Below are 24,388 nucleotides of genomic sequence, written 5' to 3' on the forward strand. Positions count from 1 at the left end.
TGATTTAACTATACATTAGATTAAGCAACTCCCCTGCTCTAAAAATCCTCAGTTACCAACTACATTTTCCTTGAATGAATTTATCATCATGCTTCTGGGACTTCTCATATTAGACTATCACAGTCTAGTAGGCTAATCCCCTACTCTTCCTCCAGGGTATAAGTTAAATGATACTTTCTCAGAAAACCTTACCAATCTATCCTAATCAGGTTTCATATTATATCTGAACTATTCACTTAAATTTATAAGACTAACTATATGTACTTACAATTGATTCTAAAAAGCCATGTGTGGCAAGAACCATATATATTTTATCTACTTCTATATATTCAACACTAAGCACGCAAAGGCATATTAACAAGTATTCAAACATATGCTGAATAAAATCACAAAATATAACAAAATGTGTATACTTAATGATGACCAACACAATAGAAGACCAAAAAAATTTTTTAAGTTAGATTTGACTATAGATTAAACAAGATTAACCCACTGCACTTCATGTTTTAAAAAATATTTCTTTATTGTGTTTGCAATAAATGATATATCTTTAAACTTTGCTTATTCTTTTTTATCTCATAAAGTATTAGCACAAGAATCTTCCCAATGCACTATTTATAACTCTGTCACTCACTTGCTTAAAAACCTGCAGCCAGCCTGAGTGTTCCTTCCCCAGGCTGGTAAGTTCAGTTTAACAAATCACTCCTTTCCAAAAACCTCCCACCCCCAACTCTTGCCACCTGGAATGCCCTTCCCACTCCTCTCCTTTTTAAATTTTACCTCAGTCAAGTACCAAGTTATGTCTCTTCCTGAACTGTTCACCAGTGATTTTAGGCCAAAATAATCTTTTTCTGAAATGCTATGGTAATTATAACCTGAATTATTCAAACAAAATGAGATATTGGAGTATTTTTTAGATACTGGTTTTTAAAAAAATGTTTATTTCCTTATATACAAATATAGCAGAATTCCAACTAGAACAATTTTGGTCAGGAATGTGTATTACACATACTTTTCCTCCCTTCTGCACTCCCACCTAGTGGACACTTGATAAATACATGAAGTACGTCCTTTAGAAACAAAGAAATCCCAAAGACGATAAATACCAATGTTCTGCATCGAATTTTGGTGAGAACTGACAAGAGAACTTCTTACGTATACACATGTAAAATAATGAATCACGACACTACTTCGAAAAGCACACTGTAGGGGCACTTGGCTGGCTCAGTTGGAGGAGCAAGTGACTCAGGGTTGTGAGTTCAAGCCCCATGTTAAGTGTAGAGATTAAAAAAAAATAAACTTAAAAAAAAAAAGACACTTAACCAGTCTTTTGCTATTCATTTGTTAGAGAGAGAGAGATAGCGCACACAAGAGAGAAAGCACAAGCAAGGAGAACAGCAGGCAGAGGCAGAAACGGGCTCCCGGCCAGAGCAAGAAGCCCGAAGTGGGACTCAATTCTGGGACCTTGAGATCATGACCTGAGCCGAAGGCAGATGCTTAACTGACTGAGCCACCCAGGTGTCCCAAGATTTTGTTTTATTTCTTAAGCAAGGATGGGAGGGAAATAAAGAAATAAACACAAAACAGGAAACAGTTGGAATCTAAGAAATATGCCTATACCTAAAAACACCATTTTTCCCTCAGCATCAATTTTTCCCTTCAATATTGTAACAAATTTGTTTATTCCTTGTGATAAATTTGTGTTTGTTTCCTTTTGACTTTGTCTCAACACACTTACCTAATTAAAATGAAATACTCTGTACTCAAATTTTATATAAGTCTCGTGCTTAGAACATAAATATATCTCAATTCTCAATTCAGTTTTTAGTTCTTACCTGCAGTTTCTGATGTATTTGAAATAACTCATCATATATCTGATTAATCTGATGTGGAAGTATTCTCTGCTTGTATGGTGCTTTAGATGTTGAACAGCTGACACGTCTCAGAGGGGAGTCATTTGCATTACTACAACATTCAGTCCAATTTCTTGAATTTGATGCCACATTAGTTGGCTGGGCAACTGCTAAAAAACAAATTTAATTATAAAGCTTATTAATTTATAGTTTTAAGTATTCTCAGAGTACTCTTCAGGAAGAGTTATTTTAAATATGAATTGTAGTATTGTTAAAAAGTCTCCAGTATTAAAAACAGTATGGAGGTTCTTCAAAAACTTAAAAATAGAACTATCCTATGACCCAGAAACTGTACTACTAGATATTTATCCAAAGAACACAAAAATAGTGATTCTAAGGGGCACATACAGCTCAATGTTTACAGAAGCAATGTCCACAATAGCCAAAATGTGGAAAGAGCTCAAATGTCCCATCAACAGATAAATGGATAAAGATGTGGTATGTATGTATGTATATATGTGTGTGTGTTACATATATACATATATATACAATACACATACATATATGCATGTACACACACACACACACACACACACACACAGAGTAGAATATTACTCAGCCATCAAAAAGAATGAAATCTTGCCATTTAAAATGACATGGATGGAACTATAGGGTATTCCACTAAATGAAATAAGCCAAAGATAAATACTGCATGATTTCACTCATAGGTAGAATTTAAGAAACAAAACAAATGAACACAGGGGAAGGAAAGGAAAAATAAAATAAGATAAAAACAGAGAGGGAGGCAAACCATAAAAGACTCTTCTATAGGGAACAAAATGAAGGTGTCTGGAGGAACATAGGTTGGGGGAAGGGATAACTGAGTGATGGGCATTAAGGAGGGCACTTGATGTAATGAGCACTAGGTGTTATAGGCAACCAATGAAATCACTAAATTCTACCCCTGAAATTAATAATACACTATGTTACCTAAATTGAATTTAAATGAAAAAATTTTTAAAGTCTCCAATATTATATGCAGAAAGAATTATATACAGCAAATGTGGTAAATGTTAAAATTAGAAAATCTGGGTGAAGGCCTTACAGAAATTCTCTATGCTCTTTCTGCAATTTTTCTGTAAGTCTGAAATAACTTCAAAATGGACTTTAAAGTGCATAGAAACACTCAGGTATTACCTGCCTAGGCCAAAAAATGTAAAGTTACATCAGAAACCCCTAATCACATTCCCTTCTCTCCTCTAAACCAATTAACCTAACCTAAATACAGCATTAATCATTGCTTTATTTTCTTTTTTTAAAGATTTATTTATTTATTTTTTTTATTTATTTATCTGACAGAGAGATCACAAGCAGGCAGAGAGGCAGGCAGAGAGAGAAGGAAGCAGGCTCCCTGCTGAGCAGAGAGCCCGATGCGAGGCTCAATCCCAAGACCCTGAGATCATGACCTGAGCCGAAGGCAGTGGCTTAACCCGCTGAGCCACCCAGGCACCCCTCATTGCTTTATTTTTTTAAATGTTTTATGATCTGGGTAAAAATTTAATAAAAAATTAAGACTTTGTTTTGCCTGGTTTTAAACCTTATATAATGTCTGTAATTTATATAATGATGTAATTATGTAATTTCTATTACCTCCTTTAAATATGTTCTTGTATTAATGACAGAATCAGGTTCACAAATCTTCACTACTTTATCCTATTTTATATTTTTATATGTCAACATTCCACTGCAGGTGGATATTGGAGCTCTTTGTCTACACAGGTGCTCTACAGTCTTGCATGTGGCTGCTGGTACACATGCTCAAGAGTTTCTCTAGGGTATATGATTAACAGCAATATTGCTGGATCATAAGGGACATGTGCAGGTTCAACTGTGCCAGTGATGCCAAACTGTTTGTCAAAGTGGTTGTATTAATTTACTCTCCTATATTAATTTACTCTCCCAACAGCAATGGATGAACAAGTTCCTTTTGCTTCACTTCTTTACCAACACTATATTGCCAGAATTTATTTTCTGTTAGTACTGAAAGTGGTTTTAACTTGCATTAGCCTTCTTGAGAACCCTAGCTTTAAGAAAGGGGTCTCCTAGGGGCGCCTGGGTGGCTCAGTGGGTTAAAGCCTCTGCCTTCTGCTCAGGTCATGATCTCAGGGTCCTGGGATCAAACCCCACATCAGGCTCTCTGCTCAGTGGGGGGCCTGCTTCCTCCTCTCTCTCTCTGCCTGCCTCTCTGCCTACTTGTGATCTTTGTCTTTCAAAAAATAAATAAATAAAATCTTTAAAAAAAAAAAAAAAAAAAAGAAAGGGGTCTCCTATTGCACTCCCCATCTTGGACAGACCTTAGGGAGCCAAAATAAAAAAAAAAAAAATAACACAAAATTTTTTTTTTTTTTAAAGATTTTATTTATTTATTTGACAGACAGAGATCACAAGTAGGCAGAGAGGCAGGCAGAGAGAGAGAGGAAGGGAAGCAGGCTCCCTGCTGAGCAGAGAGCCTGATGCGGGGCTCGATCCCAGGATCCTGGGATCATGACCTGAGCCGAAGGCAGCGGCTTTAACCCACTGAGCCACCCAGGCGCCCCAATAACACAAATTTTTAACAAAGAAAAAAGTTCTAGAGGGCCTGGCTGGCTCAGTCTGTTAAGCACCACCTCGAGTTCGGCTTAGATCATGATCTCAGAGTAGTGAGATCAAGCCCCATGTGAGGCTCTGCACTTTGCAGGGAGTCCACTTGGGATTCTTTCTCCCTCTCCCTCTGTTCCCCTTCCTCCACATGTGCATGCAAGCAGACACACTCCCTAATAAATAAATCTTTAAAAAAAAAAAAAAAATTGCACCTCACTCAGTTCAGCAAATGCCCCTAAAGTGAAAGTTCCATTTTTTAAAAGATTTTATTTACTTATTTATTTATTTAGCGTATAGGAGGGGGAAGAGAGGCAGAACGAGAGGGAGAAAGAATCCCAGGAGACTCCAGTGGAGCACAGAGCCCTACACTGGGCTCAATCCCAGGACCCTGAGACCACAACCCTAGCTGAAATCAAGGGTGCCCTTGAGCCACCCAGGTACCCCCCAAAGTGAAAGACACTTTCACTGCTTTGCTTGCCTCTCTAGGTTCCCATTTCACGCTCCATAGCTTAAATATTCCTTAATTATGTCAACTTTTAAATACATTCAACTTTTTTTCTTTTACATTATCCTGTATTTTCTATTGTTTTTCAGTGGGAAAATACACCACGTAGCAAGAAACAAAAGTCCAGGCAGAATTACTTTTCACTTTCAAATGCTGAGGTGAATAGAAAGAGGATGATGAAGAGTGGGAAGGGAGAAATGAGCATGTGTTGTGTGTAGACAATATATGCCCAGAAGAGATGCAAAAAGGCTATCAAAGGGGCAACACTGTTCTCAAAGTCCTGCAGCCACTCTGGTTGCCTGTTGCCTTGAAATGCTGACAAAACTATGACATGCAGGGGCACCTGGGTGGCTCAGTGGGTTAAAGCCTCTGCCTTCAGCTCAGGTCATGATCTCAGGGTCCTGGGATCGAACCCCACATCAGGCTCTCTGCTCAGCGGGGGGCCCGCTTCCTCCTCTCTCTCTCTCTCTGCCTGCCTGTCTGCCTGCTTGTGATCGCTCTCTCTCTCTCTGTCAAATAAATAAATAAAATCTTTAAAACAAAAAACAAAAAACAAAAAAAATATGACATGTACAGAGAGTTACTAAATAAGTGCCTGATGAAGCTATACCTTAAGTAATCTGGAGTACTGTCTTAAAATATTAAAGGATTACTCAATTCTACCACAGTATTTAATGACTTCCTAACAAATACTAATATGAAGAAATATGAAGACATTATAAAAAATATTCAACTGATTACTAACTTATTTTGGTAATTTTGAGAACATAAGAATACTTCTGGAAAATGAAGTTTATTTTTCTCTTCTCCTTTAGTTAACAATAAGCACAGTTAATATCTCATGGCTTACAAAAATACAGAACACAGAAATATACATACACCTGAGGACCAGTGTTATGACTATGGGATAAGCTTTATGTGCTCTACTTGACAAAGCTACTTTTTTAAAGATTTTATTTTTAAGTAATCTCTACACCCAATGTGGGGGCTTAAATTTATAACCCTGAGACGAAGAGTCACATGCTCTACGTACTGAGCCAGCCAGATGCCCTGACAAAGCATCTTTTTAAGTAACTATTCTAAAATGATTATCTCTTTTACCTTTTTCTATGTCTTTAAAAGACTGTTTGGTTATTTTGGAGGTACTAATTCTATGATCATTCTCAATTAACTCTTCTTTTGTTTCTTGTTGCTTCAAATCTTGAAAAGAATCCAGTTCATCATCTAGGCTTTAAAAAAAAAAATCTGGAAGTTTTCTACAGCATTTTAAAAAGACAAAATTGCTTTTCAAATATTAACAGCATAACAATTGAAAAAATATAACAAGCAAACATGTTTAAACATGGAAAACAAAATGTGAAAAGTAAACCACTCATCCTAAAAAGTCACTACAGGTACTTTCTATATATTCCAATGGGCTAAATTTAAAAATGACATATACTTGTAGAATGCTCTATGACTTCCATACTCTTTCTTTTGATTCCTAATACTTCTGTAAGGTAGATATACCATTAGATATACTAATAGATATACTAATATCTAGCTAATAGATATACTAATATATATATTAATATATATACTATACTAATAGATATACTAGTATCTAGCTAATAGATATACTAATATATATATTAATATATATATACTATACTAATAGATATACTAATATCTAACTAACATATAGCTAATAGATATGCTATTAGCTATAATTTTAGCTAAAAGAGCTAACATTTAACAGAAAGAAACTGAAACCTAAAGAATTTAAATAACTAGCCTAGCTAGTAAAAGGTAAAAACAGGTGTTCATTTTGTATATGTATGTTCATTTTGTATATGTATACATCTTTATGATTTAACATTATTTCCAAACATTTACCCCTTCTTGATGCACTTAGCACCTCCTTCTGCCACATATTTATGGCATTTAATTTTATCTAATTCAAAACTTCATTTCTCCTTAGCTTCCAATGTTTTTATATTGGTTTCACCCACTCACAACCCAGCACTCTGCATGTAGTTAGCATCACCCTAGACTGATTTCTTCAATCTCTCTCAACTACCTAAAATATAGCTTACCACACTAGTAGACACACAATGGATACTGAGTTAAATATCACTGCCTAACAACTCTGCATTCATTTTTATCCTAGGTCCTTTAAAAAAAAAGAAAAAGAGCAGGGTGTTCATTTGGGTCCTGGATGAATAACCAGAAAAATAATTTTTCATCTTTCATACTGTGCAAATAACTTTCCATTATACCACCAAACATAATGCTAGGTTTATGCTTTTATCACAGAGACACTCAGTAAAAATTAATAATTCAGTCTCTTCAACCATTCAGCAGGCTCAGACTGCTTGTACTTCCTCTCAGAAAAAAAGCAAAGACATAAACAATCCTCCCTTTAATCTCAGTTTTTTTAGATACCAAAGGGAGAGTAATACTAAGGATTCAAGGTACTTTACCAATTCACATTTAAGTGTTTGAATGAACTACAAAGTGGTGTTGTGCAAAGCTTTCCTTCATCAGAATAACATCTTAATGATGAACCCACTTTATCTCCAGATGAGAAGATATCCAAACCATCTGTTAACAAAAAAGAAAATAGCAGAGATTACTAAAATCAGATACTAATCTCATTCTAGGCTTCTAAAGGTAAGGCAGCAAAATTACCTAATGATTTCTTATCTGTATGTCTCTGTAATGAAAACTTCAGAAAATAGGCATCAAATCTTATACAGCACTTTACTGATTTCAAAATGCTCTTTCATTACCTTATTTGATCTTAGCAACAACTAGCTTACTATGAAGTAAGCAGAATAGGTGCCTTTAACCCTATTCCAATGATGTGAAGTCTAAGGACCAGAGAAGTTACCTGAAATTATCCAAGTAACAGAACCAACAAATGGAAAGATTAAAATTTAGAATCCAGTCTTCTTTCTACCTAATCATTATATGTCATCAGTCTTCAAATATTAAACATTTTATTTTATAATTTTTATGTATTTTAAACATTAAACTTTTTTTTATTCGACAGAGAGCACAAGTGGGAGGGGCAGAGAGAAAGAGAATCTCAGACTTTGCACTGAGCATGGAGTCCAACACAGGGCTTGATTTCACAACCCTGAGATCGTGACCTGAACTAAAACCAAGAGTCAGACACTTAACTGACTGCACCACCCAGGCACCCCTAAACACTAAACATTTAACAGACTATTAGCCTCTATCTAGACTGAGTAAAAGGCAAAAGAGCTTCTCTGATAAGAAATTTAGAAATTTAAATAAACTTTTTTGAATCATCTGATTTTTTTAACAATTAGTTCCAGAGGGAGAATTTAGTGATTCATCAGTTGTGTATAACACTCAGTGCTCATTACCTAAGTGCCCACCTTAATGCCCATTATCCAATTACCTCTTCCCCCCACCCTCCTCTCCTCCAGCAACACTCAATTTGTTCCCTATAGTTAAGAGTCTCTTGTGGTTTGCCTCCCTCTCTGTTTTTATCTTATTTTTTCCTTTCTTTCTCCTATGTTCATCTGTTTTGTTTCTTAAATTCCACCTATGGGTGAAATCCTATGGTATTTGTCTTTTTCTGACTTATTGCACTTAGCACTTAGCTTATGCTATAGTTCCATCCATGTCATTGAAATCTATGCACCCTTGTCTAACATGCATTTTTCCCCATCAGAAATTAAATGAGCTATACTTTTTAGTTATATATTTTATTTTTTTCAAAGATTTTATTTATTTATTTGACAGAGAGACAGTGAGAGAGAGAACACAAGCAGGGGGGGTTGGGGGAGGGAGAAGCAGGCTTCTCCCAGAGCAGGGAGCCTCATGCGGGGCTCAATCCCTGGACCCTGGGATCATAAAGTGAGCTGAAGGCAGACATTTAACAACTGAGCCACCCATGCGCCCCTTTAGTTATATTTTAAAAAGCTGGAAATTTGGGGCACCTGGGTGGCTCAGTGGGCTAAAGCCTTCAGCTCAGGTCATGATCCCAGGGTCCTCAGCTCTTTGCTCAGCAGGGGGCCTGCTTCCTCCTCTCTCTCTCTGCCTGCCTCTCTGCCTACATGTGATCTCTGTCAAATAAATAAATAAAATCTTAAAAAAAAAAAAAGCTGGAAATTGTAGGGCAAATTTCAAAACTAAAATACAATTTTAAGATATTTTTAAGATACCAGACTCAGTAATAATTGGGGTTTTTTTTTCATATTGAAGGAATGTTTCAGAAGAGTGTTTACAAAATTTCAAAATGAAATAAACTTGGAAAAAAAAGGAAATTCTCTAATCTACTATCTGATAAACTTTTAAAGATACTGTTTCTGCTATCATCTCAAAATTCAATGATTATACTTACTAGTAAAAACATCACTGAAGAAGTATCAGCAAATCAAGACTAATGGTTAATTAGCTATATATGTTAGTTCCAGATGACCACATAATGTTCCAATTAACCCAATCTCACAGTATAATTATCTTTATCAAGTACATTTGATAAGTTCTTCCAGTGCAACAATTATTACCCCTGTAACTTGGAAAAGTTTATGCTTTTAAAAAATAGCAATTAGTTTTCTTTACCTAATACACTATTTATTTTTTAACAATTTTAAAGGCAAAAATGCTGTAACTGAAACACCAAAAAGAATTCATTCGATTTTAAAGACATCTTACACATTTAAACCCCCAAAATCTTGATTACTGTTTTCTCTGATTAAATGTTAAAACTCCCAAATATAAAAAAATACTCCATCAGCTTACCTGGGGAGGTTAGAGATCTTCTCTTCCATTTAGCCTGATCAAAACTTGAAAAATCATACTTAAAAGAAAAAAGACATATTTAATTTATATATTAAGAATCAATTTACAGTCTCAAAAGAGTTCCCCACAAATTATGTATTAAGTACAAGGGATAATTACAAAGGTTAGAGTGGACAAACTGGTAAGACACTACCTTAACCAAGTGGTCAAAATTTTTATCACCAATAATGGGACAAAGCAACATCACAGGAGCAACAGGAGCAACACGTACATCACTCCTGCCAAAAATGCATAAAACCGTTATCTATCTAGTCATGAGGTGTATTCAGAGAAACTCAGTTGTCCTATACTCTTCAAAAATATCAACATTATGAAAGGCAAAGACTTAAGAACCTGTTCCAGAATAAAGGCAACAGAAAACTAAATGCAATGCTCATTTGTGAATTGTATCTGCACCGGGGGAAAATTTTACAAAAGACATTATTGAGATAATTGGTGAAATTTGAATACGCACTCTATATTACATATTACTGTGTAAATGGTAAGTCTCCTTAATTTATTACCGTGGATATATAAGAGAATATCCTTATTCCTAGAAAATACACTTAAGTATTCATATTTGGGGGTAAAAGTACCACAGCGCCTGCAAGCTACCCTTCAAGAGTTCAGCGGGAAAAGGGGTGTACGTAAAGTCAAAACTAGGAAGATAATAGTAACGCAAATGTGGCAAAATGTTAACTGGTGAATCCAAACGAAGTGTCCAAAAGAGTTCTTTGCATTATTCCTGCAACTTTAAGTTTGGAATTATTTCCAAATAGGAAGAGTTTTAAAGGAATTAAAATTGCTTTTTGAACTCCACACCAGTCACTTGTAAATTAACGTGCCATACCACCATGTCTGACACATCATAAACCTTCAAGAGTTTATGGTGAAGGGATTTTTCTGGTAGAAAATCTGTTTTTCCCACATCGGGAGCATCTGCGGCCACAAAAGACTTCTGCTCCTCCCGCCTCCTTTCGCTAACCCTGTTTCCGGCAGAGCGGCTCGAGGCCCGGAGAGTCACTCCCCCGCCCGGGAACCTTTCTTCTGCACCTCGGCCCCGAGGCTTCGGGCGAGGCGCCGACGGGATGTTTCACACCTGCCGGAACCGGCCCGCGGGCACAGGGAAGGGTCGAGGTGAAGGGCTAGGCCTCACCTCGGCGAAGCGGCTGCCCCCTAGTCCGTAGCGGCTTTTGAGACGCTCCACTACCAAATCCTGCCCGGGCGGCTTCACTAGCCTCGGCTCCATAGCGCGCCGAGCTCGCCGTTGTCTCCCCGAGAACAGCTTTCAAACACAGAGCGGCGAGGCGCGCAGGGGCGGAGCTCGCGCAACGGAACGGCGACGTGACGCACGCTGCGCCCCGCCCCTCGGGGGGGGGGTTGGTCGGGAGTAACGCGGAAACGCGAGGAGGCCCAGCCTGACTGGGCGGCGGCGGGCGTGGCCAGAGGAGCGCGGCCACGTAAGTTGAGCCCGGGAGCCAGAGGCGAGAGAGAGGAGCGCAAACTGGAGTCCTTCTCTCACTCTCTGTACTACGTTAAACATGTCCTGGTGTTACAAACGTTTTTCCTGCTGAATGATTTAACGACCAATTCCTTTACTCCTGTGTTAACTGGGCTGATAAGTGGCATTTTATCTTTGACTCCCAATTTTTTGCTACTTGCTACCGAACAACAAGTCCGGCCGTCCACAGCAGTTACACTTTAGCAGGTGTGGCCCCTCACAGAGGGCGCTCAGCCTTAGCCTCAGGCACCCCCACGGCTTCTCGGGAAGCCACCACTTGCTCCGCAACCTGTGCGCCTTGCGTGCATGTGGGAATGCGTACACGCTACGTCCACAGACGACGTGGTCACCAGAACGGTCCAAATCTGACTTTGTGGCAACCCTCTCTTGGCTCTAATATAGCTTACTTGTATTTAGGGTGCGTTTGGACATACGAAAGTAGTGTTCTTTCATCAGGATGGCCTTTGCTAACTGTAAAGAGGCAAAAATCAAGAATACAACGTACTGCAAAGCACAGAATTCTTTAAAAAGGATTACTCCCTTACTTGCCCTGCCATTGGCCTCGGTTCCATGTGTATCTTAAAAAGCAGTATTAGAGGGGGTGCCTGGGTGGCTCAGCGGATTAAACCTCTGCCTTGGCTCAGGTCATGATCCCAGGGTCCTCAGATCAAACCCCACATCAGACTCTCTGCTCAGCGGGGGGGCCTGCTTCCTTCTCTCTCTGCCTGCCTCTCTGCCTACTTCTGATCTCTGTCAAATAAATAAAATCTTTAAAAAAAAAAAAAGCAGTATTAGAATGTGAATTCCCTGTAGCAATGTAATGAATGTAAGAACATGTGCTTTTTTTTTTAACAGCTTTTCCTAATACCCAGAACAGGGCCAGGCATTTGTACATGCTCAATATGTATTGGGATGGTATACCAACCCAAATCCTCTATTAAACCGAGACTAATTGAAAGGAATAACTGAATAACCACTTAATTTTTCTCATTTATACAATTACACTAGTGTGATCCTTTACTTTTCTAAATTGTGAATGTTCAACAGCATGTCTGGACTAACAAATCCTAGATTCTCTGGAGTATCTTTCAAGTTCTTCAAATGCCAAAGGTTTAGAAGATCATTTTAAAAAGTAGTTACCTGAAAATCATTTATACCAATACTCTTTGCCATCAAATATTACTTACAATGTACAAATAATTTTTTTATACTCTGTTTTAAACAGATTTCTAATGAGACAATATAATATAAAGTCAAGCCAGTTTGGGGGGGGGGATACATGTCGTGGATTTATACTACATTAGCAATTAAGTAACAAAAAGAAATCACAAAGTCCTCTCCTGAAATGTGACACAAAGTCTTTGTCATTTAATGCCCCATCATTCATTACTCACACACAACAGACACATGATATCCCTCCCCTCCTGTCTGGTGGCTGAACCGGTATTATATGATAACCTATTTCCAAATCCCCAAACAGAATAAATGCCACTGTCTTTCACTAAAAAAAAAAAAGAGAGATGATTTCACTAGGAAGAACACAGGAGGGTAGAAGGCAGTCACTGTTGGTAATCAGAATACACAATATTTTGTGCTCTAGATTCTTTATAGTTGTATATTGAGTAGGCTGATGAGAACATCTCCCCCTCACGAACCCCCTCCACCACCTTTTTAGCAGTTTGCCTAACTTTTGATACTAATCATTTCCAAATAAATTTTTAGTGTGTATGTATCAAACTTGAAAAGAAGTCACTTTCTTGGGAGCCTTGGAAATTATGTGGTAGTCTGATTTACAGAACTTTAATTGTCCTCTTTACTTTGGCTCTAGGATGAACAAACAACTAGATGCACAAGTAAGTTTTTTAAATGTCATGGCTGTTAACAATTGTCACTTTATTTTTGCTACAAAATTCACCAGAAAAAGGTACTGCAACAATCTAGTATAAAGCAAATCTTTAACCAAAGAACATGGTATAGACCTTTTTAAAATAGTCATACTTTATCACAACAACTGCAAGGAAAAATTCAAGTTCTATCAGAACCAAGCTGCAGTTTGAGGTAGTAGAAACAGATGACAGAGAAGTTAAAAAACAAAAAAAAAAACCTAAGAAAATACTTGTTTAAAATGTAAAAATTAATTTAATACCTTTGAAAGGGAACAGGAAACTACATATCATTTAAGAAAAGAAGGTACTCTACTTAAAAGTTAATTTAACTATACAGGAGGTGCAAGGATTATAGAAGAGCACTTTGGTTAAGTCTCTACCCTCTGTGGCTCTACCCATTCATAAGTGAGTCTCTATGCATAAATGAGCACACCAATATTTAAAATTACCAAATATATCTCAAATCTAAAATAAAAATTATCCAAGTTGTGGTCCCTTTACTCAAATGGTAAATTTATCCATGCAGGAAATCCAGTATCTTAAAAGGTAAAATTAAATTGCATATATCATATTCCTTCAATAGTTTGAGAAGGTCTATTGCTTTTAACAAGATAAGTATTATTCCATTTTAATACAGATATGTCAGGAGTACATAAACACAAGTACACCTGATTTACACCAGTGTTTAAACTTTTATTTCACACCATGCAAGGTCAATTATAACACATTAAAAATTGACAACAGCTATAAGCTGCAATTGTACATTTATACATTGGAAACGTCCATTTTCAAAAGCTGAACATAATTATTACCATATTGTCACAACAGCTAAGCTTCAATTCAACTGTTTATACAGGTAAAATTTACTAGAAAAAACAATGATTTTATATCTGTCCACATTCTGTGATACTAATTCTTCGACTAACAGACCCTTTAGGAGAGCCAAATGATTCAATCTTTTTCACAGTATCCATGCCATCCTTAACAAACCCAAATACTACATGCTTAAAGTCCAAATGTTCTGCTTTTTTCAGTGTTATAAAAAACTGAGAATTATTGGTATCCCGGCCTCGATTGGCCATTGATAGTAAGCCAGGACCAGTATGTTTCACATCAAAATTTTCATCTTCAAATTTATCTCCATAGATAGATCGTCCTCCTGTTCCATCATGTTTGGTGATATCTCCCCCCTGAAAGAAGATTTCAAATAATAAGAATTTTGAAGAAAATAATAAAATACACACAGATCTACCACTACAATGTTAAGTCCTAAAAACTCAACTTCCTTGAGAATGTGATTTGAAAACTAAGAAATACCCATTTTTGAAAGACAAAAATGAAAGGTCTTTTGCCTACCCTCCATTTCTAGCAGGTTTCAAGGTATCAGAAATTTAAACCATTTTAGGTTGAAAGTTTTTGTGGGGACAGGAAGTTGGATGTGACACCAACTAATATGCAGAAAAGCTAAAGAAATCTTAAGAAAATTCCAGTTGAAGAAAAACACTAAAATTTCCCAAGTTAGTGTGGTTCACTTTCTAGACTTCAACTGTGATACACAATTAAATACTTACTTGGCAAACAAAATCTGGAATTACTCTGTGAAAAATGGAGTTCTTGAAGCCAAAGCCTTTCTCTCCAGTGCAGAGTGCTCTGAAGTTCTCCGCAGTCTGAGGAACAATGTTTGAAAATAATTCCATGGTTATACGTCCTAGAGGTTCATCGTCTGCGCAAACATCAAAAAACACCACAGGATTTGTCTCCTTCGATAAGTCTGCTGTCAGCGATACTTGTCCTTTCTGGAGTTTCAATAAATTCTGTTGACATTCTTCAAATTTTTTTTTAAAACAATCAGCCATTTCTTTGGTTTTAAACCTTACTGCAAGCTGTTCCACTTTGGCTTCTCCATCTATTAAACAAAACAAAACAACATAGGGACAACCTTTATATTAAAATAATTGTTATAAGCTGTCTTACGTATTTGTTATGGATTTTAGAAAAGACCAAAAAAGTAAAAAGTAGCATTTGCATATAGAACTCACCAGCATAATCTGAGGCAGTCCAAACTAAAGCATTGTTCGAAACATTCGAGGGTTTTAATTCCATTGTTTTGGTGATGACATGGTTTGCACACACTTTAAAAACCTGATCTCTTCTCATTAGGATCCGGTAGTAATTCTTCATTGTATGCCAAAGAATCTTTATGTCTCCTACACCACGCTCTTTCCACTGACTGACCTCTCGATCCCATCTATAGAGTTTGGCTCTCTCTTTAAATAAAATTTCTTCATCTTCTTCTCCAGATTTTACTTCTACCTATGACAGCAAATAAAATTATAAGCTGCTGCTTTTAACATATTACATGACAAATTCCAAAGATCCAAATTCCACACAATATTGTCTTTGCAATGACATTAACAGAATTTGAACTACAGTATCAAGATAAATGGTAATATCCAAGGGCTAGGAATACATCTGATTTGGATGAAGCAGTAAAGACCTGATTTGTCATGAAATATTTCTCTTATATTCTTCCTCCTTTTGGAAAGTAAATACATTGTTTTATGGGACAGAAGAGATTCCAAAAAGTGTTCTTGAAGAGAAATATCAACTACTGATTGTAGTTGAAAACTGACAAAGTAATTTGCCTAAAATAACATTCTTGTCCTTTTTATTGAAAGAATTTTGGCAAGTATGAGACTGGATACTTTTTACATCCAGAATTATATTATGAAAACAAGATATTCTAAAAATATATGAAAAAACTTAGTTCTTCCCAACAATTTCATGTAGAATTTATATTTATATATGTGTCAATATAAATATATATATAGTAATAAAAAGCTTCCACTTGAAAGGGTAAATATTCTGAAAGAAATGCAAACAAAGTTAGTCCTGCAAGTCAAGCCTATGTCAAGTTTTAAATTTAAAATGTGAAGTTATTAGTAAGAGTTCCATTCTTTTAATATTTACCTCAGGTAATGACACTATTGGTTCAAAATGGATATCTTCATTGTGAACTACTTCTTCATCACTACCATCTTCCTCTTCACCAACTTTACTGGTTGACTGTGCTCCAAACACAGCTGCTCCAGTATTTGCCCACTGGAAATTCTTATCTGATGAATAAATTAGGATATTTAAACAGTGGTATCAAATTTTATATGCTTTTAACCCCCTATTACTTTCGTGAGGCCTGTAATTTCCAGTGATATGACATGTACTTTTAGTAAAAATGCTTAAATTACTCTGACAAGTTTAACTCACACAGTGAGCACACAGTACTACTCACAGTACAAAGTACTGTTTAAGTTTTGAGCTACAAAGATAAGATCATCTGAGCCTCAGGCAAATTTCATGATACTGAACTATGCAAGAACTTTCAGTAATGAAGCACATTCTTAACACATACCCCGGAATTTTGAACAATTAGCTCAGCTCCAAAGGTAATTTACTTCATAAAACATTTTATCACATATGAAAAATAACTTTTGAACCTAAAAATGTCCTCTCAAAGAGGCCACACCTGCTACTTCCAAAGTAGTCAAAGCAGCCTAAACACATTTATAGCTTTTCTATCTCAACTTCTTCCTGAAGTAACTACTGTTGCAGCTTAGATTTCTTGGCCAGATGGTAGAAGGTAGCACAGGGAGAGGCTCATTGACTCCCAACTATCCTCAAGGGATACCAGGCTGTTGGTGCTGAAGACTCCCTATTGTTACTCTCCCTTAGGCCTTGGAGAACATGAAAACTAGTTACTACTTCATCCCCATCTCAACCTGTTAATACATTCCTCACTGTCTTAAAGGAAAGAAACATCTCTTAGCTTTTCATCACTTGTTGATGAATCACTGTCTTAGAAAATTCCATATCCAGTGCTAAAAACTCTTAAGGGGCAAAAATATCATAGATCATTTAAAAAGTAACTCAGCACCTTGAAGAAAGCACAGAATGAGTATCTATTAACAGTAACTTCCTCTAAGCCAGATTTAGTGGGGAGGGGGGAAAAAAAAGAGAGGAAAAAAAACTTCAAAAAGAGAAAGAAGACAAAAGTCCTTAGGAAGATATTGCAAAAGACGGGTGCCTAGGTGGCTCAGTTGGTCAAGCAACCAACTCTTGATTTTGGCTTAGGTCAGGATCTCAGGGTTGTGAGATCATGCAGCACAAAGGCTCTGTGCTGGGTGTGAAGCCTGCTTAAGATTCTCTCTCCCCCCTCACTTTGCCCCCCACCAAAGCTCTTGCATATATGCACACACACTCTCTTCTTTCTCTCTCTTAAAAACAAAAAACAGAAAACAAAACTGGTTCAGGAACTCCCAAGCAAAGAAAAATTTTTAATTACCCCAAAAGACCCTTGAGAGGTATGGCAGAAAAATTCCAAAATGTCTCAGTGGTTCTTAATGCTGAGTGAATTGTAAGAATCACACAGGAACTTTTAAGATATCAATGCCTAGGCTACCATGCCCAGAAAGTCCAATAAAATGTTTTGTTTTCTTTTTAAAAAAAAACAAAAAATGAAAAACCTCCCAGGAAATTCTAATATGAAGCCAAGGTTTTTTGAAAACCAGGAGGAAGAATTTTATAGTAAAAACATAAAGTTATACATGTCAATAATCACAATTTCACAGTAACAGTTCTAGGCAACAGTACGTAGGAGACTTCCACTATATGAACAGGTTTATAAAAACATTACAAAATCTGAAGGAAATATGATAAAATAGTGATTACTGACAAAGGCGGGTGATCTTTAAACAGGAACTCCCTTATTATTCTCTTAGTTTCTGTATTAAATATTACACAACAGATGTGGAATGACTGACATACCTATGTGAATAGAGCTTGCAAAGAAAATGAGTTTAAAAAAAAAATCACAACAAAAAAAGGACAGGAGCAGATTAAAAAAAAAAAAAGAATCATTACAGAAAAACAATATACAATAAGAGAGCAAAAAAAGATTCCTCTGAACTTAAAAACCAACCAAAACAGAAAGTTTAAAATCAGAAAGTTTAAAAAAGAAAGAACGAAAGGAAGGAGGGAAGGGAGGGAGGAAGAGAGGGAAGGAGTAAGGAAGATAGATACCCACATTCTGGTGAAATTTATGACCTCTTAAAAAAAAAACTAATTTAAAAGAAAAGTAATGAAAAAATCTGAAGATCAATCAGAAACACAAACAAAAGAAGAACTGTCCAAGCCAAAAGGTACTTCTTTGAAAAGACAGCACAAATTCCTGCCAGATCTAAGAAGAAAACAAAGTAAGAAATGTAGTTAACAAAGAACTTGCTAAATCACCTCAGCAAAAAATGACAAGTGGTGGTGAGAAGTAAATGTCATGAGGTTTGAGTCTAGCCTATTTCACACTTTACTGCACAGTATGGATAGAGTACTTTGAAAAGGTTACACTGCATCCTAACTCATCAACTTTTATTTGATAATTTTTTGTATACGGATAACTATATCTATAAGGGCTCATTATCTTCTGACTTCAGGCTACCATACATTAAAAAAATATATAGCAACTTGACATCAGTGAGGATATGAATTCCAGCCTAACAAACAATACCTGAAGGTAATTTCTGAAAGTTTTACATGTGCCTCTATAAATGGCAGGTGATGTGAAAGAAGTGTAAGCATGTGGGTGGGAAGAATGCTATTCTGAATTACATAAATCATATAAGTATATAATTTCATTAACATTTATTCCACAAATCAAGCATCTTGTATAAGAACAACTTAGGTGGGCGCCTGGGTGGCTCAGTGGTTTAAGCTGCTGCCTTCGGCTCAGGTCATGATCTCAGGGTCCTGGGATCGAGTCCCGCATCGGGCTCTCTGCTCAGCAGGGAGCCTGCTTCCCTCTCTCTCTCTCTTTGCCTGCCTCTCTGTCTACTTGTGATCTCTGTCAAATAAATAAATAAAATCTTAAAAAAAAAAAAAAAAAAGAACAACTTAGGTGGTGCTATAATCAGAAATATGAAAGTCATTATAAGAGAAAATAATATGCCAATAAACTTGAGACAATTAAGTAATATATTATTTTCTACAAATGATACAAAATGCACTAAAAAAAAACCACTGAAAAAGATGGGAAACCTCATCAACCATAAATTTATAGTGATAAATCAGCACAAGCCTTATATTCAAACTCAATCAAGGAAACTAGAAAAATAGAAAACTATAAAATCATCTCCTTAAAAAACAGATGCACAAATCTGAAATATTCACAAAAACCAAATCCAAAAGTATAATTAAAAGAACAATGCACTGGGGCGCCTGGGTGGCTCAGGGTTAAGCCGCTGCCTTCGGCTCAGGTCATGATCTCAGGGTCCTGGGATCGAGTCCCACATTGGCTCTCTGCTCAGTGGGGATCCTGCTTCCCTTCCTCTTTCTCTGCTTGCCTTCCTGCCTACTTGTGATCTCTCTCTGTCAAATAAATAAATAAAATCTTAAAAAAAAAAGAAAAAAAAAAAAAGAACAATGCAGCAAAATCAAGGTAATTCCAAAACTGGAAAGATGGTTCTACATTTCAGGATGGGAAAGACTACCAACAAGATTTATAGTGAATTAAGAGAAAATTCTTATGGTTTATATTATTTATATTAATAAATGTCAAATATATTATTTATATTAATAAATGCCAAAAATAATAGTAAAATATATAATATTAATTATTATTTTTAATTTTATATTAATTAACTAATTAATTAATTAATATAAAAGTCCTTCCTCATTAAAACCCTTAAACAAAATGGAAGGTGAGATGAGGGAAGAAATGTCCAACTTAGTTACAACACTGTGGCAAAGGACTAGTTCTTTCAGTTGTGTTTGATTCTGTAACATGATCTTTAAAAATCTCTCCTCTTGATCTTACCTTTAGAACCAAAAGCAAAATCCCCAGAATTACTGGAAGCCAAGTCTGCAAATGACAGCCCTGCGCTACTTCCAAATCCAAATGAAACTGTTTTGCTTTCCACTGGCAAAAGGAAAAGAATAATTTAACATTTCATTTAATATATACTGAACATCAAAGCTTTTACCCAGGACCCAGAGAGAATGGGTCCTTGTTGACAAGGCAGTATGATTTTCTGGTTATTATTACAAATATTTCATGCCCCTTTATACGTTTCAAATGTGTTTTAAGGGAAGGGAGTTTTTAGAACTGACATTTGAGTCTATTTTCTCAAACACAGAGGTAGGTGACATTATGTAATATATGCCTAGAAGATTTTTGTAAACGTATTAAATTTTACCTTGGCTTGTAGAATCTGCATCATTTTCCTTTCTAGTAGACAAATCTACAGGTTTATCCACAGTTCCAGAAGAAACAGGTGGTGAACTAACAGATTTGGTAATAAAATCAGGTTCTTCAGATTTACATAAAAATGGTGCAGTCACTTTGCTCCCACCTGTATACATACTGTCAGCCGTGTTAGCTATTTCTTCACTCTGGGATTTCTGCAAAGAGGAAGTAAAAAATAACTATGCCATTAAATACTGACTGAAAAAAAGGATCATATTCCTATTTTAAAAGAAATTGAGGACTTGAGAATTCTGGACATAATGGAATAAGCACACTTCACCCTATCTCTCCCATTCTACACTCCAACCTATATTTACTATTGAACTGGACTGAAACAGATAAAGCAAGTATAAAAAGCCTCTGAAAGGTGGATAAAGCAGGAGGATTAAGAACCCCAAGATTTGGGGCACCTGGGTGGCTCAGTGGGTTAAAGCCTCTGCTTTCAGCTCAGGTCGTGATCCCAGGGTCCTGGGATCGAGCCCCACGTTGGGCTCTCTGCTCCACAGGGAGTCTGCTTTCTCCTCTCTCTGCCTGCCTCTCTGCCTACTTGTGATTTCTGTCAAATAAATAAATAAAATATTAAAAAAAAAAAAGAACCCCAAGACTTGAGTTATAATCCGGTGGTAAGAACCTTCCAGGGTTGGGGCACCTGGGTGGCTCAGTGGGTTAAAGCCTCTGCCTTCGGCTCAGGTCATGGTCCCAGTGTCCTGGGATCGAGCCCCACATCGGGCTCTCTGCTCAGCAGGGAACCTGCCTCCTCCTCTCTCTCTCTGCCTGCCTCTCTGTCTACTTGTGATCTCTATCTGCCAAATAAATAAATAAAATCTATTAAAAAAAAAAAAAAAAAAAAAGAACCTTCCAGGGTTTTTCCTTCCCCACCAACCCATATTCCAGCCTGGGTGCTAGAGAAGCTGCAATGACAGAGATGGAAAAAAGTCCCAGGAAAAGCCAACTCTCCTTGGTCAGGGGTTGGGGTTGTCATGAAATGATCCATGTGTTGAATGAGCAGAAAAAATGAGCAGAAAAAAACTTTAAAGAAGCTATTGTAACAATGCTCCAGGATGTAAGGGCAAATATTCTTTAAAATAAATGAAAAGATAACAAGTTCTCAGCAAAAAAACTAAAGGTATAAAAAGAGTCAAGTGGGAATTTTACAAATGAAAAAATACAGTAACAGAAAGCAACATAGATGATTTACCCAAAAAAAAAAAAAAAAAAACACATTCTGGCCCGTACAACGCACTTCAACAAATTCAACAGAACAGAAATCATACAAAGTATATATACTCAGTCAACAAAGGAATTAAGCTAGAAATCATTACCAGAAATATAGCTGGAGAAATTCCAAATATTAAAAGATTAAACAACCCATTTTTTAAAAATAGTACATATATACAAAGGCCTCTAGATAAATTAAAAATATCTTTAAATAAATATGAAACTACAACTTATCAAAACTTACAAAATGCAACAAAAGCAAGGAAGGGAAAATTTATAGTACTGAATGCATATATTAAGAAGATCAATGGGGTGCCTGGGTGGTTCAGTCAGTTAAAAGTATGTGACTTTGGCTCAGGTCATGATCACAGGGTTCCTAGACTGAGCCCTGCATCAGGATCCCTGCTCAGTGGGAAGTCTGCTTCTCCCTCTCCTTCTGCCTCTCCCCTGGGCTTGTGCTCTCTCCCTCCCTCTCTCTCTCAAATAAATAAAATCTTTAAGAAAAAAAATCTAAAATCAATGAACTCCTACCTTAAGAAACTAGAGAAAGAGCAATATAAAATTAAAGCAAGAAGATTAGAAAAAAACGAAAAGTATAGCAGAAATCAATAAAGCAGGAAATTAAAAGAGGAAAACAACAAAATCAAAAGTGGTTTTTTGAAAAGGTCAATAAAAACCGATAAACCCATAGTAGGTTAATCAAGAAAACAAGATGCAAGTTATTAATATTAGAAATGAAACAAGGGGGCGCCTGGGTGGCTCAGTGGGTTAAGAGACTGCCTTCAGCTCAGGTCATGATCTCAGGGTCCTGGGATCGAGTTCCGCATCAGGCTCTCTCCTTGGCAGGGAGCCTGCTTCCTCCTCTCTCTCTCTCTCTCTCTCTCTCTCTCTGCCTGCCTCTCTGCGTACTTGTTATCTCTGTCAAATAAATAAATAAACTCTCTAAAACAAAAAAAAAGAAAAAAAAAAATGAAACAAGGGAACAAGGGGTGTTCTGGGTGCCTGAGTGGCTCAGTCAAAGCATCTGGCTCCAGTTCCAGTCATCATCCTGGGGTCCTGGGATTGAGCCCCTCCTGCGGATCTCTGCTCAGTGGGGAGTCTGTTTCTCCCTCTGCCCTTCCCCCTGTTTGTGCTCTCTCTAACAAATAATTTTTAAAAAAGGAAAAGAAATGAAATAAGAACCATCACTACTCACTTTTAATTGATGGCTATTAAAAGGGTAATAAATTTTAATTTAGACACCATTATACCCACAAATTTGATTAACATAAAGGAAATGGACCAATTCCTTGAAAGACACAACCTACCAAAACTCAAGAAGAAGAAATAGATCATCTGAATAGGCCTACATCTACTAAAGAAAATGTATCATCAATGAATATCATTCCAGGACCAAATGGTTTCAGTACCGAGTTCTATCAAACATTTAAGAAAGAAAGACAGACTAGCAATTCCTACAATGTCTTCTAGAAAACAGAAGCAGAAGGAACACTTTCTAAGTACATTAAGCAAAAATTAATAGGAGAAACAGACAAATCTACAATTATGCCTAGCAACAGTCTTCTCAATAATAAAAAGAATAAGGAAACAAAAAAGTAGTCAAAGATAATATATTGAGACTTAGCACAGCATCAATTAGCTTGATCTAATTAACATAAAACACTACCCCAAAAGAGCAGACTACACATTCCTCTCAAGTGCACAATAATCACCAAGACAGCCTTCATTAAACCTGCAAGAACTGAAATTTTGAGATATACTCAAAATACGTTCACAGACAATAAAGGAATTAAACTAGGAATCAATACCAAAATATGTGGAATATCACCAAATATTTGGGAGCAACATACTACCTAATGCATGTACCAAAAGAATATTTCAAGGAAAATAAGTATTTTAAACTGAAAGAAAATGAAAATACCACATAGTAAAAGTTTTGGGATGCAGCTGAACAGTTCCTAGAAAGAAACTTAGAACATTAACTATACTAGAAATGAAGAATGGCTCCACTTTGAGAAACTAGAAAAAGAGCAAAATAAATTGGAAATGACCTTCCATGGATCAATGAATAAACTGTGGTATAGCCACACAATGGAATACTACTTAGGGATAGACAATTGCCTATACTGTAGGATTTTATTCATATGAAATCCTATACTATAGTATAGGATTTCATTCATATGTTGGTCTAGAAAAGGCAAAAATATAGAAACAGAAAACAGATCAGCAGTTGCTAAAAGATATGAGTAGGGGAGGATCTGACGACAAAGGGATGATACAAAGGAATTCTGGGTGTGTTGGAATTATTCTATCCTGTCTTTGGTGGGAATTATAAGAATTCAGGCATGTGTAAGAACTCAGAGAAAACAGACACACATACACAAAAGTGAATTTTACTTCTGTAAATAAAAAAAATTACTACAAATGAAAGAAGTCCTTAACATACCTGAAGCACAAGGCAAAGAAAATTCATTCTGTTTGTATCAAATGTTTTATGCTATCACAGCAGTATTACTGTAATAGCCAAAAAGTAAAACCAACCCAAATGGCCATCAACAGATGAATGGATAAATGAAATGTGGCATATCCATACAATGGAATATTATTCATAAAAATCAATAAATGCATATCATGCAAATCAAAAAATCATATTCATAAAAATCAATAAATGCATATCATGCAAATCAAAAAATCATA

The 24,388-nt window shown here is 36.3% G+C and overlaps 2 protein-coding genes across 6 annotated transcripts in view; both read right to left on the bottom strand.

Moving 5' to 3' along the window:
- The window catches only part of LOC111155879 (coiled-coil domain containing 138), a 107,572-nt gene extending 96,513 nt beyond the window's left edge, over positions 1-11,059 (bottom strand). For 2 of the 5 annotated variants that reach the window (XM_022516330.1, XM_022516331.1), the window contains exons 1-5: positions 10,952-11,059; positions 9,757-9,814; positions 7,461-7,581; positions 6,100-6,227; positions 1,836-2,020 (exon numbers count right to left, since the gene is read on the bottom strand). In XM_022516330.1, coding sequence (XP_022372038.1) covers positions 1,836-2,020; positions 6,100-6,227; positions 7,461-7,581; positions 9,757-9,814; positions 10,952-11,044 — 585 coding nt within the window. In that variant the 5' untranslated portion in view covers positions 11,045-11,059. Of the gene's footprint in view, positions 1-1,835; positions 2,024-6,099; positions 6,228-7,460; positions 7,582-9,756; positions 9,838-10,918 lie in introns of all 5 variants that reach the window. The other 3 variants (XM_022516328.1, XM_022516329.1, XM_022516327.1) reach the window with 3 other exon arrangements.
- Positions 11,060-13,160: 2,101 nt separating this feature from the next.
- LOC111155833 (E3 SUMO-protein ligase RanBP2-like) overlaps positions 13,161-24,388 on the bottom strand; it is an 83,847-nt gene continuing 72,619 nt past the window's right edge. Inside the window, 6 exon segments of the mRNA XM_022516249.1 lie at positions 13,161-14,372; positions 14,754-15,088; positions 15,222-15,495; positions 16,153-16,298; positions 20,045-20,146; positions 20,424-20,628. Coding sequence (XP_022371957.1) covers positions 14,067-14,372; positions 14,754-15,088; positions 15,222-15,495; positions 16,153-16,298; positions 20,045-20,146; positions 20,424-20,628 — 1,368 coding nt within the window. The 3' untranslated portion in view covers positions 13,161-14,066.

Source organism: Enhydra lutris, unplaced genomic scaffold (genome assembly GCF_002288905.1).
Source record: "Enhydra lutris kenyoni isolate GAN:26980312 unplaced genomic scaffold, ASM228890v2 scaffoldscaffold44, whole genome shotgun sequence".
Classification (NCBI taxonomy): domain Eukaryota; kingdom Metazoa; phylum Chordata; class Mammalia; order Carnivora; family Mustelidae; genus Enhydra; species Enhydra lutris.